Source organism: Micropterus dolomieu, linkage group LG18 (genome assembly GCF_021292245.1).
Source record: "Micropterus dolomieu isolate WLL.071019.BEF.003 ecotype Adirondacks linkage group LG18, ASM2129224v1, whole genome shotgun sequence".
Taxonomy (NCBI): Eukaryota; Metazoa; Chordata; class Actinopteri; order Centrarchiformes; family Centrarchidae; genus Micropterus; species Micropterus dolomieu.
Window position 1 is genome coordinate 7,122,138 of NC_060167.1, and position 21,203 is coordinate 7,143,340.

The 21,203-nt window shown below is 38.8% G+C and overlaps 1 protein-coding gene and 1 long non-coding RNA gene across 13 annotated transcripts in view; one reads left to right on the top strand and one right to left on the bottom strand.

Moving 5' to 3' along the window:
• Positions 1-21,203, top strand: part of LOC123987013 (electrogenic sodium bicarbonate cotransporter 1-like) — a 75,485-nt gene that overhangs the window by 40,461 nt on the left and 13,821 nt on the right. For all 6 annotated transcript variants that reach the window (XM_046075526.1, XM_046075523.1, XM_046075527.1 and 3 more), the window contains exons 8-20: positions 640-716; positions 6,036-6,193; positions 7,136-7,223; positions 8,909-9,063; positions 10,157-10,267; positions 10,782-10,956; positions 11,038-11,171; positions 13,959-14,233; positions 15,825-15,895; positions 17,542-17,727; positions 17,828-17,941; positions 18,404-18,565; positions 19,325-19,503. In XM_046075526.1, coding sequence (XP_045931482.1) covers positions 640-716; positions 6,036-6,193; positions 7,136-7,223; positions 8,909-9,063; positions 10,157-10,267; positions 10,782-10,956; positions 11,038-11,171; positions 13,959-14,233; positions 15,825-15,895; positions 17,542-17,727; positions 17,828-17,941; positions 18,404-18,565; positions 19,325-19,503 — 1,885 coding nt within the window. The remainder of the gene's footprint in view (positions 1-639; positions 717-6,035; positions 6,194-7,135; positions 7,224-8,908; positions 9,064-10,156; positions 10,268-10,781; positions 10,957-11,037; positions 11,172-13,958; positions 14,234-15,824; positions 15,896-17,541; positions 17,728-17,827; positions 17,942-18,403; positions 18,566-19,324; positions 19,504-21,203) is intronic.
• Positions 1-21,203, bottom strand: part of LOC123987017 — a 40,049-nt gene that overhangs the window by 13,928 nt on the left and 4,918 nt on the right. For 4 of the 7 annotated variants that reach the window (XR_006829047.1, XR_006829045.1, XR_006829044.1 and 1 more), the window contains exons 3-4: positions 19,340-19,492; positions 13,978-14,126 (exon numbers count right to left, since the gene is read on the bottom strand). This is a non-coding gene — a long non-coding RNA (uncharacterized LOC123987017). Of the gene's footprint in view, positions 1-13,977; positions 14,127-18,138; positions 19,493-21,203 lie in introns of those variants that run through there. The other 3 variants (XR_006829043.1, XR_006829042.1, XR_006829041.1) reach the window with 3 other exon arrangements.

Here is a 21,203-nt window from a genome sequence, read left to right on the forward strand (position 1 = left end):
TAGTTTAATATTAAGCAGTGCATTTGTCATGTTAGTTTATTCCCCACAAGCTAAACAAGTTTAGAGAAAGATGTTTGAGGAATAATAATTTCATTCTTCTTGTAGAATAAAGTGGACCAATCAATACCGGCTCTGTAATTTGAGATTTGTTGTTGAAGAGTCAACATCATGTTACACATTTGAAATGCATTGTTGTACGAAGAGTTCTTGGGCTCTCTCCTCTTAGGGGAGGCTGTACTTCACACTGATGTGAAATAGCTGTAAATGGCTGACCTCTGACTTTGAATAGAACAGCATCAGCGTTCCCGAGTCAAGATTTTCAGCAGACTGTATGTAGATCCAACTACTATCCCTCAGTGAAAAATGTTTTCTGCTTGACGTAAACGTTTGCTTGAACAGTAATTGTAAAGTAGTGAGGAATTTGTTCTCTGGTGTGCACTGGCCTTTATTGAATAAATGATAGCCTTTGTCCCACTGTTTGCATGAAAATCACTGTTGCCTTTTTATTCTTTTCGGCGCTGCATGCGGAGCAAACTGTCTGGGCCTCTCTCTTTTCTTGGGTCTCATCCTCTCTTTCCATTCAAGACTTAGATCCTGGTGAAGGTGAAGCTGGTGTAACTGTTAATGTGTTTTTAACAGATAGTCCCACCACAACTCACCAGAACCTGACCTCCAGCAGCCTGAACGACATTTCTGACAAACCAGAAAAAGACCAGGTGAGTCAACATGACAATCACACCTGTGGTCATATACAGTGAAGTCAATGAGTGTCTGTAGATGGTGTACTTTTCCTTGTCATGCTGCTGGACTTTCAAGAGTTCACGATTTGCAAAAGCTTGACAGACTGTGTCACACTACTGGAAATTTAAAATGCATAACTGTACATAGAAAACAGAGATCGAATATAAAAGCTTTCATTAATACGGGTAAATAGTTGAATTGAATCACATTGAACTAAGATTTAATACTAATATCTTACATACAGTCTCACAGGTCAGATACTGTATGTATCAGATCATTTGATCTGACCTCTCACTGCCTCTTGAAAATCTCCAGGTTTCAGTTAAATTAAGTTGTCTTCACCAGTGACAATCAAGTAGTGCTTTTGTTAATACTATGTGTTATAGATGCAAAATTAGGCATAATTCAGCCACGGCTTTTTACTCATTTCCAGCATATTTCCAGCATATCTGGTGTGTGTTTTTTCCAACTGAAAGTAAAAAACAAAGTGGCAAATTGGTCCAGTCGTGCTGAAAAAGAGCAGTAAAGGTGAGAAGTGTCAAACATTTATCTAACAGTGTACTGTATGCCTTTCAACTACAGCTCAGCCACAATGACAGAACCGCAAGCTGGGATTGCAAAGCTAACATAGTTAGCCTCATGTAGCTCCATCCACTGCTGAGCTGGAAAAGCCAGTGAGAGCAGACAGTGGCTGCTGATTCAGAACACTCCCTAAAGTGCATTGTTCCAACTGCTGTTGTCATTTCCCACTCTGCTGCAGCTGCTCTGAGCCTGCTGCAGCCAAGTCTTTAAAACTAAATTTAAGTTGCTTATGCCATGTCTGTACTCAGCTTAGCAGTTTTTTTAGAGTCTATAGAAAATCTGAATAAATGTAAAGGTCAGTGTGGAGATTTAGTAGCGGGAAGGTGCTGCAGTGAGGACAGCGATTAGGTTAAGATTCTCCTGTATAACAAAATACAGAAAGAGAGAGTAAAAAAATAATTATGATCAAGTTACAATGGAAAATGCACACCCAAACACGCACAAGTTTTACTCTCCCAGTCGACTCCCACTCCAACTTGACGATACGCTAGGGAGGAGATATCAGAATATCTTTTTCTCAATGTGTTTATCAAATGTCATTTGCAACATGTTTACTTCTCCTTTGCCTTCTGGTATTTGTAAGGCTCACACTATACATCCTTCTTATGCCTCATTAAATGGCAAGTGTACCAGATAAAATACTGTAGCTCCTACAATATTTGCCATTCCAGCCAAAGAAAATGTAAGATGTATAAACTTAATTGGACTCGAAGGCCCAGTTATTGGAAGGTTTATCCAAACTGAGTGGATTTATGAATTTTGAATATTATATTAGCAGCAGATAGATCTTTCTTTTGCAGAAATCTGTTATTGTAGTGAGTTACATACAAATTGCTGCAGATGACCACAAAGTAGTCCGTTTGCAGAGTGGTTACATCATGCCGTAAGCTCCATTGATTCTGATAGTGGAATAGTTAGATTACCACATTTCACAGCAGGCATTGTTTGCCATATGGTTTCACCCCAGACCAGGCCTCTGGGAGAAGGGAATTAGGTCAGAGTAGGAAAGAGACAACTGGACAGGAAGCACATGTCCTCAACTGAAGCTCTTCCATACCCACTCAGCCAATAACTAACATTCAGAAGTTTCCTATGGGGGCCAACATGCAGTGATCATTTCCACACCGGCCACATGTCTGATAACATGGTGCTTAACGATAGATAAAACCTTGGCTCATCGCTGCATTGTTGGACTGTCGAGAAGGCCAGCATTCTGTTTTACAGTAAGACGTGTATTATTTTAATTAAAAATTAAAGCGTCAGATTATCCTAATGATTAACCACATACAAATGTCATAGCACATACCTCTGCTGGTACTCATGCAAACCATGCAGATTTGAGACGTCCATCATTGAGATTTCTGCCTCTGCCCCTACACAATTGAAGTGACTGGAATTTAGTTTGTGGTGCTGAGAGCATTGAAAACATAATTTCTAAAACATTCAACAGCAATGTCTTTCTAGAAAAAATGTCCAGTAATCCACAGTACAACTTCAACCAGTTTTCATGGGAACTATTTTTTGCCAAAGAAATGGTCCCTATGAAAACTGCTGACAACGCGTTGGGATGGTAGTAAAAGTCTCTGACATATGTTCAAACCTGGCTAAATAAAACTATATCCACTAGAGCGAAGTAGAAAAGTATTTTTTTAAATTTGGGTAAACTGACCTCTTTAAGAAGGAGGCAGCACTGAGCACTACTACAGTTTTAACTTGAAAAGAACAAGGGAATGTCATTCAGTATCTTACAAGGTTTTACAAGGTTTTACATCTCAGGTACTCAATGTCCCAAAAAACCTGAGTATATTACATGTCTGAGATAATAATAAGTTTGTGCGTTATGCCTGTTCAGAAACAAATGGGGTAGGAACAGATTCAGGTATACGTAGTTCATGAGGGCAGCGTGGTGTGGATTAGCAGTGATCGGACTTGGGCCAGAGGGTACAGTTGTGCAGGTTTAACCTCTCAACTCAATCATTGACAGACAAACCCGTTGCCAAGACGGCTCAACAGCTCTGATTGGATCCGTTTGGAACTCACCACTTGGAGGTCACAAGTTTAGGGCACTTCAGTCCCCAGAGGTTGATGGCGGCGATCCTGCCAGTAGAGCGGGCATGATGACAAGTTATAGACAGACAACCAGTCTTTTGTTCTTTTTAACTTCCTATACGTGCTGTTTTTTAAAAGTTTTTAAATGTTAAATGTTGATATCAAAGAGGATAAGTAATTAAGTGAATTATCTTTATTTACAATTGAATTCTTATCTGATCTTATTTTAGTCACTGAATTAATCTAGAATGTCGAAGTTGCTCCCAGACTATTTATTTTAATCTATGTATACAGTATGTGTAGTACTAGCAGTGCCACACTGATTGGGGGACAAGTCAGCATTGTTTATGATCTAATCCAATTTAAATCCTGGCACAGATGATTTTAGAGCAGCATTTAACATCATCCGATACGGAGTTTGGTATCTTGAAACTTATCAGACTGTTCTTTAGACAGGTGATGATTATTTTCTTGCCTTCATGTTAAAAAAATCTTCCTTAATGTAGCCCCTTCATTAACAGCTGAAATCAAAATGTCACATTTCAAAAATCACGTAACAAAAATACCGTATCAATACAGAAGGAACCTGACATACAAAGCAACAGAAACAACAGTGACGATAAAGTCAAAACTGAAGTAAAACTGGAAAATGTCAACTTTTCAGACAGCTTTGCTTCAGCTCGATGACAACATGTATTTCACATTATCTGGAGGATTTCTGAATAGGTTAGAAAGTGCGTCTTCTCCTTAATTTGAAAGCATAAAAATCAATCAACTTTGGAAATGTTTACCCTGGTGGTCGTTCTAGTTGTCTTCCACCATTCCACCATATTTACTGTAAGGCATTCATGTTTGTTATTGTTATTTTACAGAAACAAATTTTACGTTGAGAAGGTGAGGATGATTTTCCGGGAACAGTTAGTTTATTTATGTGGTGAAATACAGTATCATAAGAACTTTTATTTACTTTTATTTACTTATTAACAAAAAAAAACACCAGTTTGTGCAGACAGTACATCTATTTAAGGAATGTTTTGAATGCTTTGAGATGTTTTATTTAGAAATTCAGCAAACAGTGGAGGATTGTTATGTTTTTGGTGTTATGTTGCTGTAGTTGCTGTGGATGGACTGTATTTAGGGATTTAGTGGTGAACGTTTATTTTAAACCATTTTGATTCTGAAACAGTCTTGTGTAATGGAAGAACATTGTCAGTATACTTTTTAGTTTGGGGTTAATTAATCAATCCATTCAAAACACTGCACTGAAACTTCAACTTTAAGTGTTTCATGTGAAGAGTATAGTATAAATAGTATAAAGTATAAAGTATAAAGAGTATCCTCCAGGGCACAGAGGTCCTATTGTCACTGGCTGTGTCTTAATAAATGTTGCCTGCCTGCTCTCTGCTTTTTTTAAGTTAATATATTACGCAGTAGTTTTCCATGACAGTAGTCTTATCTATAGGTTTATGATTAGTTGTTTTTGAAGTTTTATTTATTAATTATCTCCACCTGTTCATTAGCATGCCACTATCTTATCATAGGGAACATCTTATGAAGCAGATACGATTGATAATCGTCAAAAGTGAAATAGGTTTTGTGTGAGGAAGTGGAGAGGAAGAGGAAGTGTGTGAATTGCCATGACTTGGTAGCTAAAAAATCTTTTTATTACAGAATGTAACAATTAAACAAATCCTGTAACATCAGTTACCAATCAGCAGTTTGTACTCAGGAGTTTGAATTTCAATTTAAATCTCTGACATTAAGTGTAGTAACAGTGTCAGAAGGACATACTGATACACAGTACCAATCCAACAGATTATACTAAGAATAGATAAGAAAATACCCAAAAAATGCTATAAAGGCACTACAGAAAATATGTTACCCTCATTGACTCACAAGTTCTTTTTATGCAAATCAGTTCAGAGTAATTTTATTGCTTATTTCGGCATCAAATTTCTCTTGAGCTTCTCTCGTCTCAGTCCATTTCTTATCGCAAACACAAGTACAAAGAGCACTTTATGCGCCACATAATCCTCAATTATGTGGAGCACAAATAGCGTTCTAACTTCTGCGTTTACACACCCCTCTGCACACAGAGAAATCATTGTATAATAGCATCTTCAGAATTCCCCATGAGCTCCATTAATGATGATTTTTCTATGTGATGGATTACCTGTCACAGCAGGGTCAGAAATTTTCAAGTTGATTTCCACACCAAGAACAGAAACGGATCTAAAAAAAAGGCTCAAACAATAACTTGTAGTTCAGAGGCTAAAAAATGTAAAAACGTGAGTATGTTCCTTTAACCCTGATCTCCGTGGAATCAGAGACTGTAGGTAAAACAGTAGCTTCCTGTTATTAGTCTTAGATTCAACTCTACATCTTAGTTCTTTTGATTCATACTTACACTTTTAGCTCACTCTACTAAATGTTGAACCTGTGGAGCTCAGCAGGTGTCTGACCTCCGTCCTCACACATCTCACCACCGCCATGACAAAGAAAGACAGACCTCATGTTACTACTTGTTCCTTTGGTATTTAAGCTGACTAGGATTGTCCTGGTTGATGGAGGTCGTTTAATTCTGTTTGCGCTGTGTTGGGTGGCTTGCTGGTGTGAACATAACATTTAATGTCTCCTCCTGTTCTTCTCTTTTGTACTTTTAGCTGAGGAACAAGTTCATGAAGAAGTTGCCGAGAGACGCCGAGGCCTCCAATGTGCTGGTGGGGGAGGTGGACTTCCTGGACGCTCCGTTTGTGGCGTTCGTTCGTCTGCAGCAAGCTGTGATGCTCGGAGCCTTAACAGAGGTTCCAGTTCCCACAAGGTGGCTGACATTCATGTCTGAATTTATAAATAGGAGCTAATGTTTAACGTAGGAAGGTGCGTCAGACCAGAATATCTATGAAGATGACTGCTGTGGTTGTCCAGGTGCAACTCAGGCTGCCATGCATATATATTTTTAGGCTTAATAACAATGACTTTACATTATATAGGAAGAAAATATACAAACTGCAAACCATAAAATTGCTAAATATTTTCAGGCATATGTAGTAGTATGTTTTTCCCTGTGTTCACCTTAAATTATAAAGAAATCTAATTCACCCCTGTAATTTAAAGACTCAAACTTTCAGTTACAGCTAGATCAACAAGTGACACTCTGAGCTTCACAAATGCAATATTTATTGCTGAGCTTTTATAAAAGTGAGGATTAGTTTGTAAAGGTGTTTCTTTTATTGTGCCCACCCGCCTCATAAAGCTACAGGAGCGACACTGAACTGGGTTCTGTTGTGTTGTTGTAACCAAGGAGCCATAAAGCAATTTAATTTTCTGTAGCTCTTGGAGGAAACTTTTCAGTGAACTAGTAAAAATGTCTTAGATTATCTCCGCCATGGTGATGTAAATAATGCATCATCATTATGGCCATAATAAACACTCTTTGGTATAATATAGCTTGCAAAATACTTGTGAGGTATTTCAATGGATATGCAGCAGCCTTCCTGCAGTCAAAACAGAATGACAACATGTCCTTGGAGTGAATATGTCCTCATCTGAGAAAGATGTGAATAATTTCTTATGAGATTTTGCACTGTTGGATAATGTAAAGACGTAAATATAAAATGGGTGCTAACAATAAAAACTGAACGTTGACCTGAATTTTAGGACAGTTATGGTAATATTGTTTTATTTTCATTCAGAAGTTTAACTGTTACAGCACAAGTACATATAAACAATGTTACTAATACAAATGATTTTGTTCCAATTGCAGATTTTTATTCATCTTGCTTGGACCCAAAGGCAAAGCCAAGTCATATCATGAGATTGGACGAGCGATCGCCACGCTGATGTCAGATGAGGTTGGACTGCCGTTAACACACATCACCCATGTGATATTTTAATATGAAACTCTGGCGCACACATTTTTGCTGACGCTGTGATTCATCTCTATGCTAATCATTTAGGCCGTAGTTTATGGTGTTGTATTCAATTGGATTATGTTTTCATGTAATTTTGTCCATCCTGTGTAGGCTGACAATCAGTTTCTTAAAGTATGTCTAAGTTTGAGCTGCCTATACCTGTTTGATTAGCTTTTTCGTAACTTTGTTTACAAAGATCATTGAACAGTTTCTGAGCAAGGTACTGACTAGGCATGTACCCCCAGGCAGAAGTACCCCCTGAGGTACCAGCAGTCCTGGTTGGAAATCACTGCTGTAGGCTATTCATAAACTCTGTAAAGTCACATCTTTACAGTGTGGGAACTGATGCTGCATTGCATTCATATTTTATTGATGAAATCCAGAGGTTTTAGGATGACCAGGGCCAGTATTTATCAAGCTTCTCAAAGTGCCATTTTAGTCTTAAGTGCTGAGAATTCATGAAATTTACTCCTACTTTTAAACTTAAGAATAAAGCAAGTTATAAAATTTCTCAAAGCTAAGAATCACTCTTACACTCTCAGTTATTTAAGACAGCTCGAGAGGTCTCTCAAGTGGTTAGGAGCTGCCAGTAGGGGCTTGTGACGGCACTGTGGAGACAGAGACACGCGCAAATCTTTCAGAAGAGGAAGAATGTTTCTGAATTATTTGACTACGCGCAGTTAATAAGACGGGGTCGACAGCACAGGCATAAACTTTGTCAGCGAGTTGGTGAGGGACGTCATCTCACCACTGACTTTACGCAGTAATGCGTTTTCAGTTAAACTGAAGGTGGAGATGACGCTTCGTATATTTGTCACAGGACAAACGCAGCAATGCTGATGATTGTGGCCATAACAACCATCAATAAGCCGAATAGTCATGGAAACAATTATAGCACTTAGGCTACAGCTCCACACACTGTCACGCGTTTCATTGACTACCCAACAACACCCCCGTAATCCAACAGAAGCAAACAGTTCAAGCAAAAAGCCGGCAATACAGGATTAGTAGGCGCATTTGATGGCGCTCATATAAAGATAAACCTTTTTTATCTTTCATTTATTAATGTGTAGGCCTATATCATAATGTACTATTCTCTTGAAAATTCTTTATTGTTAAACATGAGTTGAATATAAACTCCTCTCAGGAATTTCACCATTCACTGTGAATTTATCTGAGAATCTCTTCAGTGATTGGTCGTTGGCTACATCGTCATCCAAAATCCTGTTTGTGGCACAGCAAAGTGTCGTAAATCAGCACTAAGACTGACACTTAAGATTTAGTCCTACACTTCACTCAAATTAGGACTATGGTGCTTGATAACTAACTTTTAAGCACAGCTTTGAGCCAAGAATTTTTTTATTCTTAAATCAGTCCTTTTCAGTGTTCTTATGAGTAATTCTGAGAAGCTTGATAAATACGGGCCCTGATCTACATTTCTTCATTGCTGCATTTAGACCTGAATATTGTGCAGTGTTTGTGATGTCTTGTGTGTGTAGGATCTCACTCTCTTCCCCATTATTAATCCTCATATATGAGATTAGTGCTCGCTGCCTGGTGACACAGCATATTTTGACAGGTCTCTTTCACACTTGAATGCCTCTTCCCTCTCCGTCTGTGTTCAGGTTTTTCATGACATTGCGTATAAGGCCAAGGACAGACAAGATCTGCTGGCCGGCATCGACGAGTTCCTGGATGAGGTGATCGTGCTTCCTCCTGGAGAGTGGGACCCAGCCATCAGGATAGAGCCCCCGAAATCCCTCCCGTCCTCTGACAAAAGGTCTATAAACATGGATAAATATGAAGTCCATCTTTCTACTGTGTGCTTACTGATGCTTCTTTGGTTCTGCTGAGTCAACAAGAAATGTACTTTGGGTTTGTGTCTGCATACTGTGTTTCCCCTCCACCTGGCTCCTCGTGTTGATTTTATATCAGGGACGAACACGATAAACTTACTCACATATTCACTTTCTGTGGATTGTCTACTTATAATTGGCACATCAAATCACTTTTAGATCATTTTAGAGGATTATCAGCCTGAACAGTAGCCCAGTCTAATCTGAAACCACAAATGTTCACTGATTCTACAGGGACCTCACTCTGCATATTAGTCTGCTGGTTATTTATGAAACCCACTTCCGCACACACAGAGGAAAAAGGCAAAAAGACATGAATGCTTTAGCTGACACAAATTCTAGTTTCATTCTGGCACCTCATATATGTATAACAAGAGTCTTATTACAACCAGTGTCAAGCCTCTCACTTGAATAAAATTGTAAAAAAAAACAAAGACTATAGTCTCTGTACTGGGATTTAACAATATAAACAAAAATAATCAATGAAAGAGATTTAAGAGCAACGTTGTGGCACACATTGCACTGCCTTTCAAACATTTAAAAGACATTTCTGAAAACTGGGAAAGTAAGAGTACAAGACTATCTTGCATTAAACATCTAAGAAGCTGCACCTGTTCTGAATGCTGTGTGTGCAGTGACTACATTATGTTAAAGAAGTGCAATAGTTGCAAAATCACTTAATCACTCAAGTGCAGCACATTGTTCAATTATGAAAGAGCAGCAGTGGGTTTTATTTAAAGCTGCAGAAACGTTTCTGCACGTTATGTGAGCACTGATCAATCAAACTAATTAATAACGTAATGCCTATCAACATTATCTGTTTGGCAACATAAGAAGAGGCCAAGACAACATGTTGACGAGCTTTAAATGCTTAAATGCTAAAAAAAAACTGCCGGCTGTGTCAACATCAGTACATATTTGAGTTTTAAAATACATTACCTGCAGCACATAACTATTTTTAACTGTTAAGTAGAGGTAAAGAGCCTCCCAGCCTGAACAAAACTGTGTGTCTTTTAGGAAAAACATGTATGCAGGAGGGGAATCGCAGATGAACGGAGATATGCCTCATGATGGAGGTCACGGAGGAGGGGGGCACGCTGTAGGTGACGAGCTGAAGAAGACTGGAAGGTATGAAACCATAAACAAAACCAAATATTTTTCAAATTAATAGTTTTTATATGAGAATGAATATTAATGTACTCACTAACCTAAAACTGGACACAGAGCATTTCACTACCTTTCCAACACTGTAAAAAATGGAATAGTTAATGGCCATTGTAGAGTGTGCCTGAAAGAAATACATTGTTTGACAAGATTGTACAACTTGTAGTGCAAATATTGGCATTTAAACACTCAGCAGCTAAACAGTTCATTCTATTTTTAAACTGAAGTGCAGCATGGCTCACAGATATCCAGAGAAAATTGTAAAAAAAATGCCAAAGGACTATGTGTCTGATTACACAGGATTTTGTCTCATATCTTGCCCTCACCATGCTAATGATTCATTGTTATAATGAGTGTTAAGTGTTATGCTTTGTAAACTAAACATGAGTCATGTATTGTAGTTGTCCTGGTCTGCATACAAATACTGTAAATGCATGGTGTTGCTTAGTACACACACCATTTATTTCTCTGTTTTCAGGTTTTGTGGGGGTCTCTTACTCGACATCAAAAGAAAAGCGCCTTTCTTTGTCAGTGACTTCACCGATGGATTTCACATTCAGGTCTTGTCGACCATTTTGTTTATTTACCTGGGAACTGTGACGAACGCCATCACCTTCGGTGGTCTGCTGGGGGATGCTACAGAAAACATGCAGGTCAGACTGAGATTTGAACCTCTGAATAGTTTGTAATTATGTTCTGAATGGCTTCCTAACTGTCCCCCTCCATGGGTGCAGGGCGTGTTGGAGAGTTTTCTGGGCACAGCAATCACCGGTGGGGTTTTCTGTCTGCTGGCTGGTCAGCCTCTCACCATCCTCAGCAGCACTGGTCCTGTTCTGGTGTTTGAACGGCTGCTCTTCAATTTCAGCAGGTACATTTAGCATTTTCTCAGATTGCCAGAGGCCCAGTTACTAATCACAGATGATTTATGGCTTGAAAAGTACTTTATCTCCATGCTAAATCTGTGCCATGAAACAATCATGTTGACACCAAATCATTTTTAAAGAGGTGGTATTATGGTTTTTGGCTTTCCCCCTCTCCTTTATTGAGTTATATATCTTTTCTGTGCATGTAATAGGTTTGCAAAGTGAAAAAGCCCAAAGTCCAGTCCTAAGGGAGTTCCCAGCCTTTACTTCCCTTTCTTGTGACGTCACAATGAAAATACGTGTCATAATGCTCGCTGAGCGACTAGTCCGGCACGCCCTTAAAAACACCAGTGGGAAAACACAGAGCTGCAGCACATACCTCTCCTCTCCCTTCCAAACACTTGCTACCCTCCAGGCAGTCAATGGACATAAAGTTGTTACTGTGATGTAGAGACAGAGCTCAGTTAAAACTTTATGGATGTTACAGATTAATAACTCACCACTCTGAAACTCTTGATCCAGTCCAAATTGCCAACCTGGTCGGAAACATGTAGCTTACAGCTGAATCGAAGCTGTTTACCGTCTTTTGGCTGACCTGCCCTTCTCTGCTTCTGATTGGCTAGTAGTCCTTAACTAGGAACTGTGCATGTGCAACTCCCAACAAAGATCATGTAGAGGTGAGATGCATCACTCCATAGCTAAAGCGAAGCCTTTAACATAGGGTGAAAAGAGGAACTGCAGCAATGTGCAGTATGACAAAAAAATATGGTGGATTTTGAACCTGAAAATGAGCATAATACAACCTGTTTAATGCGAGTCATGCTGCTGCAGAGCATCAGGGCCACTTACAAAATGAAATCTGTAATTTTGAGAATAATGTCGATTATATTTGAAACCTGTGGGGCTTATGATATATGCCTACTGGTGAGCCTGCCCCAGGCTCGTGTTCAGAAATAGTTACAAAAATACAGCGAAATGTCCACAGTTAAAAGACAAACATTCATTCCAAAAGCAGTAACATGACATCCATGTCTGCCCTCAGTCCCTTCTCTTGTCTAGTGCTCTCCAATTTGAGGAGAGCGCTGCTACACTAATAGTTATTCTACACAACTTTTAGCCCGATTTGCTGCTCGGCGAGGCTGTGATCAGGAGTAAATCAGCGATCGGTGGTCGCCAGTCGTTATGTGTGAACTACACAACGACGCAGCAAAACGGCTCCCAGACACATCACTGCCACATCGCCGACGTCTGCCAGATATCTAGCATGCCAAATATCTGGAAGAGTCGGCCGACTCGACATTCACATCCAGCCAACGAGAGCAGGCAGCTGCTTTTTCACTGCAAAACACTTTTTATTCACCTGCAGCTCTCTCTGTAGCTCAGACAATCCCTGCTACCTGTAAAATAATCCATTCTTTAACCCATATTCTTTGTCTTTATAATTTCTATCTTTATTGATTCTATGCTTTAGGATTGATTTTAAGATTTTATTGCTTGTCTTTAAAATTTTAAATGGGTTGGCACCTTCTTATTTATCAGAACTTTTACATATACACACTCCAGTCAAAGCACTGAGGTCATCCAATCAGAGGCTCCTCGATGTCCCCAGATCCAGGTTAAAAACTAAAGGTGCCTTCTCAGTAGCTGCTCCTAATCTTTGGAACACTTTAACTGTTGAAATAAGAAATGCCCCGACTCCTGACACTTTCAAATCCTTGCTAAAGATGTATCTTTATTCAGTGGCCTTCAAACAGAGTTGAGTAGTGACATTTATTTTATTTTTTACTTTTTCTACTCTTGTTGTCATGTATATTTGTTGTCTATTGTGGAAAGCACTTTGGTCAACTAGTGTTGTTTTTAAATGTGCTATATAAATAAACTTGAACTTTATAATGACAAAATCAGCTGTTTCATGTATAGGTCGCATCACTTCTCGTTTCACATTTCACATGTGTTTTCTTGACAAAACGTGGTTTGGAGACCTGCGTTGGGTGACAGAGTCCTTGTCAGCTCATTTAGTGTGTGACCCCCTGTCACCGATCAGTCATGTAGTGTGAACGCCACAACGACTTCAAGACTCCCGTCACAAGACGGCAAGTTGTGTAGTGTTAACAGCACGGCCATCGGCCGACGCTGAAAGTCGTGTAATCTGCACGAGCCTTTAGGCTCAGCCGTACTCCTAGTTGCTATAGACTACTCTGTCACTACGGTTGCTCCCCCTTCAGCTCTGGCAAACATTGCCGGTTGACATAAAATGCTTCATTACCGGTGCTCCATTGTTGGTATGTCTTCACAGACACATATTGAAAAACTCCAGTATACTGCGAAATACAGAGATTTACCTGGTGGTTTATCAGCGTTGTGGGAACTTTTCTTGCGAGGACTTAATTGTAACGGATGTTCATTTATATGTAAAAGTCCCGCATTCCACTTTCTTTAAAGTTGATGTCATTGACATAAAGTCAGAACCGATACATCTTCACATTATGTTGATAATGTTAGTTATTTATAACAAAAGCCCAACTTATAAAAAAACTCTGGGCAAATTTTACACATTGTACCTTTAATACTCAGGTGAGACCAGTCAGTTAGCTTTCACGTGTGAGATGCAGATTTAATTATATGACTTAATTGAAATATTATACCTTTTTCTCAAAGTATTACAGCTTTATTCTCATAATGTTTTGTCTTAAAATAACTGTGTTCTCAAATATCTTTCTAACAGTGGCCCTAATACTCGTAGTTGTATAAAAGATCTGACTATTTTTGAATATTTGTTGTTTTTCATACAGAGAGAATGGCTTTGACTACCTGGAGTTTCGCCTGTGGATTGGCCTGTGGTCGGCGTTCTTCTGCCTGGTGCTCGTGGCCACTGATGCCAGCTTCTTGGTGCAGTACTTCACCCGGTTCACTGAGGAGGGCTTCTCCTGTCTCATCAGCTTCATCTTCATCTATGATGCCTTCAAGAAGATGCTCAAATTAGCTCACCACTATCCCATCAACAGCGAATTTAAGATGGAATATGTCACACAATACGACTGCCTCTGTATGGCTCCTGCTGTTCTAGGTGAGCTGTTGCTTAACTTTGAGGCGTTTAACTCACATTGGTATCCAGACACTGAATGAGCAGGTGTGTTTTACCCATGAATCCATATAAGACCATGTATAAGACACATCACTGTTGATTAACCAATTAGCTGTTGCAGGTTTTGACATCCTGTTGATGAGAAATTTTCAGTTTTTACATTCGAATCAGAGTTATTGCAAGGTAGGTTTTCTAATATGAAGAATTTACCTTGGTATTTTGGTGCATAATAGTAAACACAGTAAGAGAAAATACTATGAAGGTTTACTCTAGATTGAGCATTAAAGTCGCAGTGAAAGTGGATTTTCATCATTTCAAAGTTGCAGGCACAATTCAAGGAGGGAGTATTTTGTAAATCACTGTTTAGACTGTTGGAGAGAAACACTGAGTTTAATTTGATGAGAGGGGTTAAAGGGAGGGTTTTTTTTTTCATGTAACATGTGGTTAGATGGATGGCATAAATACTCACTTTAGCTTGTTTGGTTGTAAGGGGTAATTGCAGCTTTGTGGGCTGCTGAGTTTTAGTTTCTGTTTTGTTTTGGCATAAATGGCCAGATATTTCTGTGTTGTTATGGTTACAATAAACGAAAAAGCTTTTTTTTTCCCCATATAAAAAAGTGAACAAGCGCTGTTCTCATCAGACTTTAATACAACACAGCATGCCTCTTTATTTTTTTCTGATGGAGGACGGGAGATGAAGAGGGGGGCAGCCCTGAATTACTGGTCATCCCCTACTGCTTTCAAAAATCTCTCTCTCTGACACACACACACACACACATAGAAATATGTAATTCCCCATGCCGCTCCAAATAGAGTAGGCCTACAGTGCATACCAGGAAAGGGGAAACAACAGATGCTTACTTTTAATGAGTGAGCAGCTGACACATCATCAAAACAGGCTGGTGTAACACAGACAGTCAGTCAGGGAAACTTCTGACTGGTTGCAAGCTAGCGGTTTGGCACAACACTGAAATTTCTTTTAAACTCTTTTTTTGAGGCCATTTTATGCTTTGTTTAGACAGCAACAGTCGACTGGAAACAAGGGAGAGACTGAGATGCAACAAAGGTTCCCAGCTGGACGGGGGGGGGGGGTGTGACAGTGTGGTTCCCAGTCGTTGTGTTACCCGCTGAGTGAAATCTCTTGACAACAACTGGATTGTCATGAAATTTGCTACAGACATCAGTTGTACTGAGATTAGCTAACATGCTAAGCTACATAACTGTAATCATGTTATTTCAGATGATATATTTGATATATGATATATGCCAAGTAAGCAACGTGAACAGCTTACAACAATACAACTTATATTAATAAAATGTCTGCCTAATGTGTCAACAAAGAGCTGAGCCATAAACTGGCAGCTACAAAAGAAACTCTTTGATTTTCACCCCATCCATTCAACAGTTTTGTTTCTCTTCTATTATAGCTGGTTGGGGGTAATACAGTATATTGTGGTTTTAGACATAGTGTTGTTTAAAACTTCATTCATTGATATTTATAAAGCTTATTGAGGAAGCACTGTGTAATGTGCTGTGGTAAAGACTTTTGCTGAGAGGATTTTTGTTTTTGCAGAGAACAGTACAGATATCATCGGTGACCCATTAGAAGGTACTTCAGTCTGGTACTGGAACAACACTGATCTGGTAAGTTTTCCAGTTTTTATTGCTGTCTGTGGTGGAAAAAATAGATTGACAATATTATAATTACCTTTCTATTGATATTGTTCTGAATGCCAAATCATCCGTAGTGATAGTGTATGTAAGATGTCATCTATGCTACTGTATGCTATCTGAACTATACAGTAGCTCTAATATACTGTAGTGTGCTGTCTGTTTTTCCCTGATTTATTTCAAGCTGTGTTCAAACTGAAGGACTTTGGTCTGACAATCTTGAAAATACTTACCAGCATATCAACCACAAATTGCGAGATGAAGAAAAAACTCAAGATGACAGTGTTACAAGGAAATGTTGCAAGGAAAGTAGAGCAGTCTGATAAGCACATTGTTTCCAATTTAAGGTTACTGTGACACGCTCGGTGGACTTGCCTTTATCTCTCTTTACTCCAAAACACTGAAAGTCTGCAGCGTTGTGCAAGTTACTGAAAAGTAGTTAGTCACTGGTTGTTTCTTCTTTTAAAAGTAAGTGAATTATTTTACCAATTACTGCGGTATAAATAATTAGTTATTTGGGAAAGTAACGTTTGTGTTATATTGTCTTAAATATCTGCTTCAATTCTCTTACTAATACAGCACAGCTACATTATTTTAGGGTTGCTGTTGCACAGTGTGGGACAGGATAACTGTCCCACACTGTGCCGTTTGAGGCTCCTCCCCGGGGTGTTTTGTGATCAGCTTTGTAGAACCGTGTTGTTTTGTTAGGTGCTTCAGAAGATTAAATTGATTAATTGGTTTCTGTTACAATATTTTTTATATGCAATTTAAGTGTCAATGTTAAGGTTGGTTTGGTCAGGAAGACTACTACCATACGAAGCTGATGTTCCAACCATTGAACCAAAACTTTTGGCTTTTCATTTGTGTGGCTGCCACAAACAATTATTTTTATTGTTGATTATTTCACGATTAATTGATTGTTTGGTCTGAAACATGGCTGAAAATGGTGAAAAATGTTGAACCTTGTTTCCCAAAGCCCAAGATGACGTCCTCAAATGTCTTTTTTTGTCCACAACCCAAAGCTATTTGGGAGTGTACTGTGATAGATGAGTAAAGAAACCAGAAAATAGTCACATTTAAAAAGCTGGATTTAGAGAATTTTGACTTTTTTCCATAAAGAATTCCTCAAACTGAAAATTAAAAATTGTTGGTGATGAATTTAATAGTTGACAATTAATCAGTAAATTGTTGCAGCTCTAATCATTTGAACTGTTTAGTCATTACTTTTAGCTACCTGTTAGGATTTTTGCTTTCACGCATTATTGCAACAGTTAGAGTGGTGTTCAGGTTCAGCAGTGCTACACGCTACAGCCTTAATATGTGGATATATTGTTTTAATCAAATAGTAATTTATGTTCTACTTCGCAATCTTTTCATCCACCAACTGCAGAAGTACCCCTGGTTGGGTAACACTGTAATAGCAAATAGGCTGCGTTCCTCTGCTGTTAGGACAAGAGTAACGAGCCCATTTTCAGAAATTGTTTACAGTTACAAGAGTTGTCACATTTCAGTACTTTACTTTACCCTTCTTTCAGATTGGTCACAGCTTTAGTGGGACACTAATTTGCATGAATAACTGTTTCTATATAAACATTATGCTCATTGTTTTGTCTCTGCAGCCAATGAACGCCACATGGTCGTCCCTCACAAAGACCGAGTGCTTAAAGTACAAAGGAGAGCTGGTGGGGAAGGCCTGTGAGTTTGTCCCAGACATCACCCTCATGTCCTTCATTCTGTTCTTCGGCACTTACACCTGCTCCATGTGTCTGAAGAAGTTCAAGACCAGCCCCTTCTTCCCCACCACAGTGAGTCACCGTCAGCCACACTTTGCTAATTTAATCCAACTGGTCATCCATCAAGGAAATGACGGTAGGTGTTCAAATGTTTGTGTTAACATTCACCCAGGTGAGGAAGCTCATCAGTGACTTTGCCATCATCCTGGCCATCTTCATCTTCTGTGGAGTTGATATGCTTGTAGGAGTTGACACTCCAAAACTCATTGTGCCATCCGAATTCAAGGTGAGTTCCTCCCTCCCTGCCTCCTAAGTGCTCATGCCCAGCGCACAATTCAAGTGCATTTTGTTTAGGTGTATTGCTTTAGAAAACATCATAAAACATATTAAGATTCCACTAGACTTTGTCAAAAGGTTATAATCCAAAAACCAATCTTACATTTACAGTACCATGTGACAATAACGCAATTTAGACAAAAACTGTTGGTTGTGGTGGTTTACATTTTAATCACTGGAGTATCCATACCATAGGGAAACAAACTGAAACCAGTGGTTTTAAAGGCAGGAAGCTACAACCCTAGCTTAGGTGGAAGAAGGAATGCCAATAAAATGTAGGGTTGTTGGTTTAATCCCCGGCTCCTCCTGTCTACATGTCAAAAGCAAACATCATATTTCCATAACAGTTTCTGTCAATGCCACTTTATCTAGTTGACTGACATGTTGGAGCTTCTGTCTTCCTCCCTCACAGCCAACAAGTCCAAACCGGGGCTGGTTTGTTCCCCCGTTCGGAGGAAACCCCTGGTGGGTTTACCTGGTGTCGGCCCTTCCTGCCCTGCTGGTCACCATACTGGTCTTCATGGACCAGCAGATTACTGCTGTGATTGTCAACAGGAAGGAGCACAAGCTGAAGGTAGAGAAGAAACTACAGCGATAAAATATGTATTCTAAGCAGGTTCATTTGTCACCCAGGTTATATAAGTCTTCAAAATGCAAGATGTCGTTGTTGTTTTAATATTTACAGAGTTCACAGGGTTGATGTACTGTATGAGTGAGAGGCAGTGGTGGGTTGGGAGTCACTTCAATAATACAGGTCATGTTCTGATATACAGTCAGAATATAACCAAAGGTTCAAGATTTTGCAACGAAATCTGTATTTTTCATATTATAGAATGCATTGTGTTTAAATTATCATTGCAGTGTAAACAGTGAGGCCTTTTGTTTCTTTCCTTTTCTTTCTGTTTGTCTTACTTGCTTTATGTGAAGTGAGGATTTCCATGCGTTTCCCACAACAAGCTTCAGTTTGTACAGGACACTGGCTACCTTCACACTGCAGTTAAATATTGTTGTCATTCTTCTCATGGGAGTGAGAGATGTTTCATGGCAGTGACTGAACACAGTTCAGTTCAAAAAGCAACTACTTGAGATGTTCAGGGCCACTGCTGAAGTTTCTGCGGTGTGACTTGTCCCTTTAAAGATAACTGCAGAATAATTTCAGAGCACTTTAGTTCTATTCTGCTACTGTATTACTCAACATAATATATGATCAAACCCTACAAGAGCTATTTTCTGGTTTTAGGTTTCCCTGTGTCTGCAGCTGGGCTCTGCATACTGTCTATGCTTGAGCATGCACATACATGACCTTTAACCTTGAGTTTGTTGTCTGAAACAGAAAGGAGCAGGTTACCATCTGGATCTGTTCTGGGTGGCCGTTCTGATGGTGATTTGCTCCTTCATGGGTCTGCCATGGTACGTGGCTGCCACCGTTATCTCCATTGCGCACATCGACAGTCTGAAGATGGAAACCGAAACATCGGCTCCCGGAGAGCAGCCGAAGTTTCTGGGTGTGAGGTAAGATACAGTACAATAAGTTGGAGAGTGTTTTATTTATTTATTTTTCATCTGCATCAACATCAAAGTGCACATAATGGCAGACAATAATATTTATGAGGATAAAATGTAAAGATGAACTGATTCATAGTAAATAACATTTACCCTGTTGCTGTAGCACCATCTATAGGACAGATGCCAACAAACTTTACTGAAACACTGGGAAGTTGTGTGCACCTGTCATCTTGCAATGAGGACAGTTTCATTTGGCAACCAGTGCTAATAGAAAGCAGTACAGCATGTCATTAACACGGATAACCTTCGGGACTCCAAATATACTATATATATCCAAATATTTAATGTAGGGCTGTACCGAATAGTTCAAAGCTTTATTCATAACTTCAACCTTCAAATTCTAAATCTACATTCAACAACTTTTCTTTCATTTATTCTGTTTAAACATGGTATTTCTGCACAGTTGCCGATAAAGATTACGCTACACTAATATTATTAGTATTATACTATTTGTAGAATTAGATACCAGTGGTGGCTACGTAGGATTGTTTACGACTCATGTGATCCAAACATTTCCAATAACTCCAGAGTGTTGTCCAAAAGTCCAAATTTAGCTACAATAACAAATCTATTTCGGCTCCAGCTGTTTCTGACATTGTTGCCTAGGTTACAGACCCTGTCCTTTTGCACCAATGAGTGTCGGTCACACTGAACTCGTGCACCGGACTTTCAGATTTTGGGATTAGCCTGCTGCCTACATGTATTTTATGTTGACTGATGAGTTATATTCATTTTTCAAGAAAAGTGATTTAATAAAAAGTCTTTCAAGCTGATCAGTTGCTTTATTCAAATTGAGGATTTTGTTTGAGGATTTTTTTGGGGGGTGATGACATCATAAAATATGACGACAGACATCGAAAAACATGTGAAAAACAAAACAAACAAAAAAAAACCTTGCTACAACCCTAATTTCATGCACTAAATTAGACTAGAATCAGTTAGAATAAAACTGTAGAGGGATTGGTGAAAACTGTTTTGCAAAAACATTTAAATGGTGGACATATTTCTTTTCAGGCAGAAACCTGTGGGGTTTATATTCAAGGGTTAGGTTTGAACCAAGCAATCCAGGAAAAGGAAATAAAACATGAACTGCTATATATTTAGTCCCCTGATTTATCTTATTTTTATTTTCTATTTAGCTATATTTAAATGATCTTTTATTTTTGCCTTATGTGCCTTTTATGTTTTATGTAAAACACTTTAAACTGACTTGCTGTTGAAATGTGCTATACAAATAAACTTGCCTTTCCTATAAATGACCAAACCTTTGCACTGTCTGCACCAAAAACAAATCAGGTCTTCTTTGGCCCACTCTCTGGCAAATCTCACAAAAATGTGTTCAGTAGTTTTGAAATCTTGTTAGAGGTAATTAACTAAACTGCAATAAAGTCATTTGGGTCATTAAGACAAACTTCAAAAACATTTACAAAGTAGATTACTGTTGGATTGTTAATCCTGACTGGTGAAATATTATTTATTACCGCCTCTCAGAAGTTTACACCACCTCCACAAAATTAAATAAATATTACATTGATCTCTTTCATTAACTTTTAGAGAAGACAAGCAATTTATTGTAGTGTCTATGTACTCCAATTAAGCTGCATAATTGGCTGTTTTAAATCATTGTGTTTTTGTACATGAGTCGG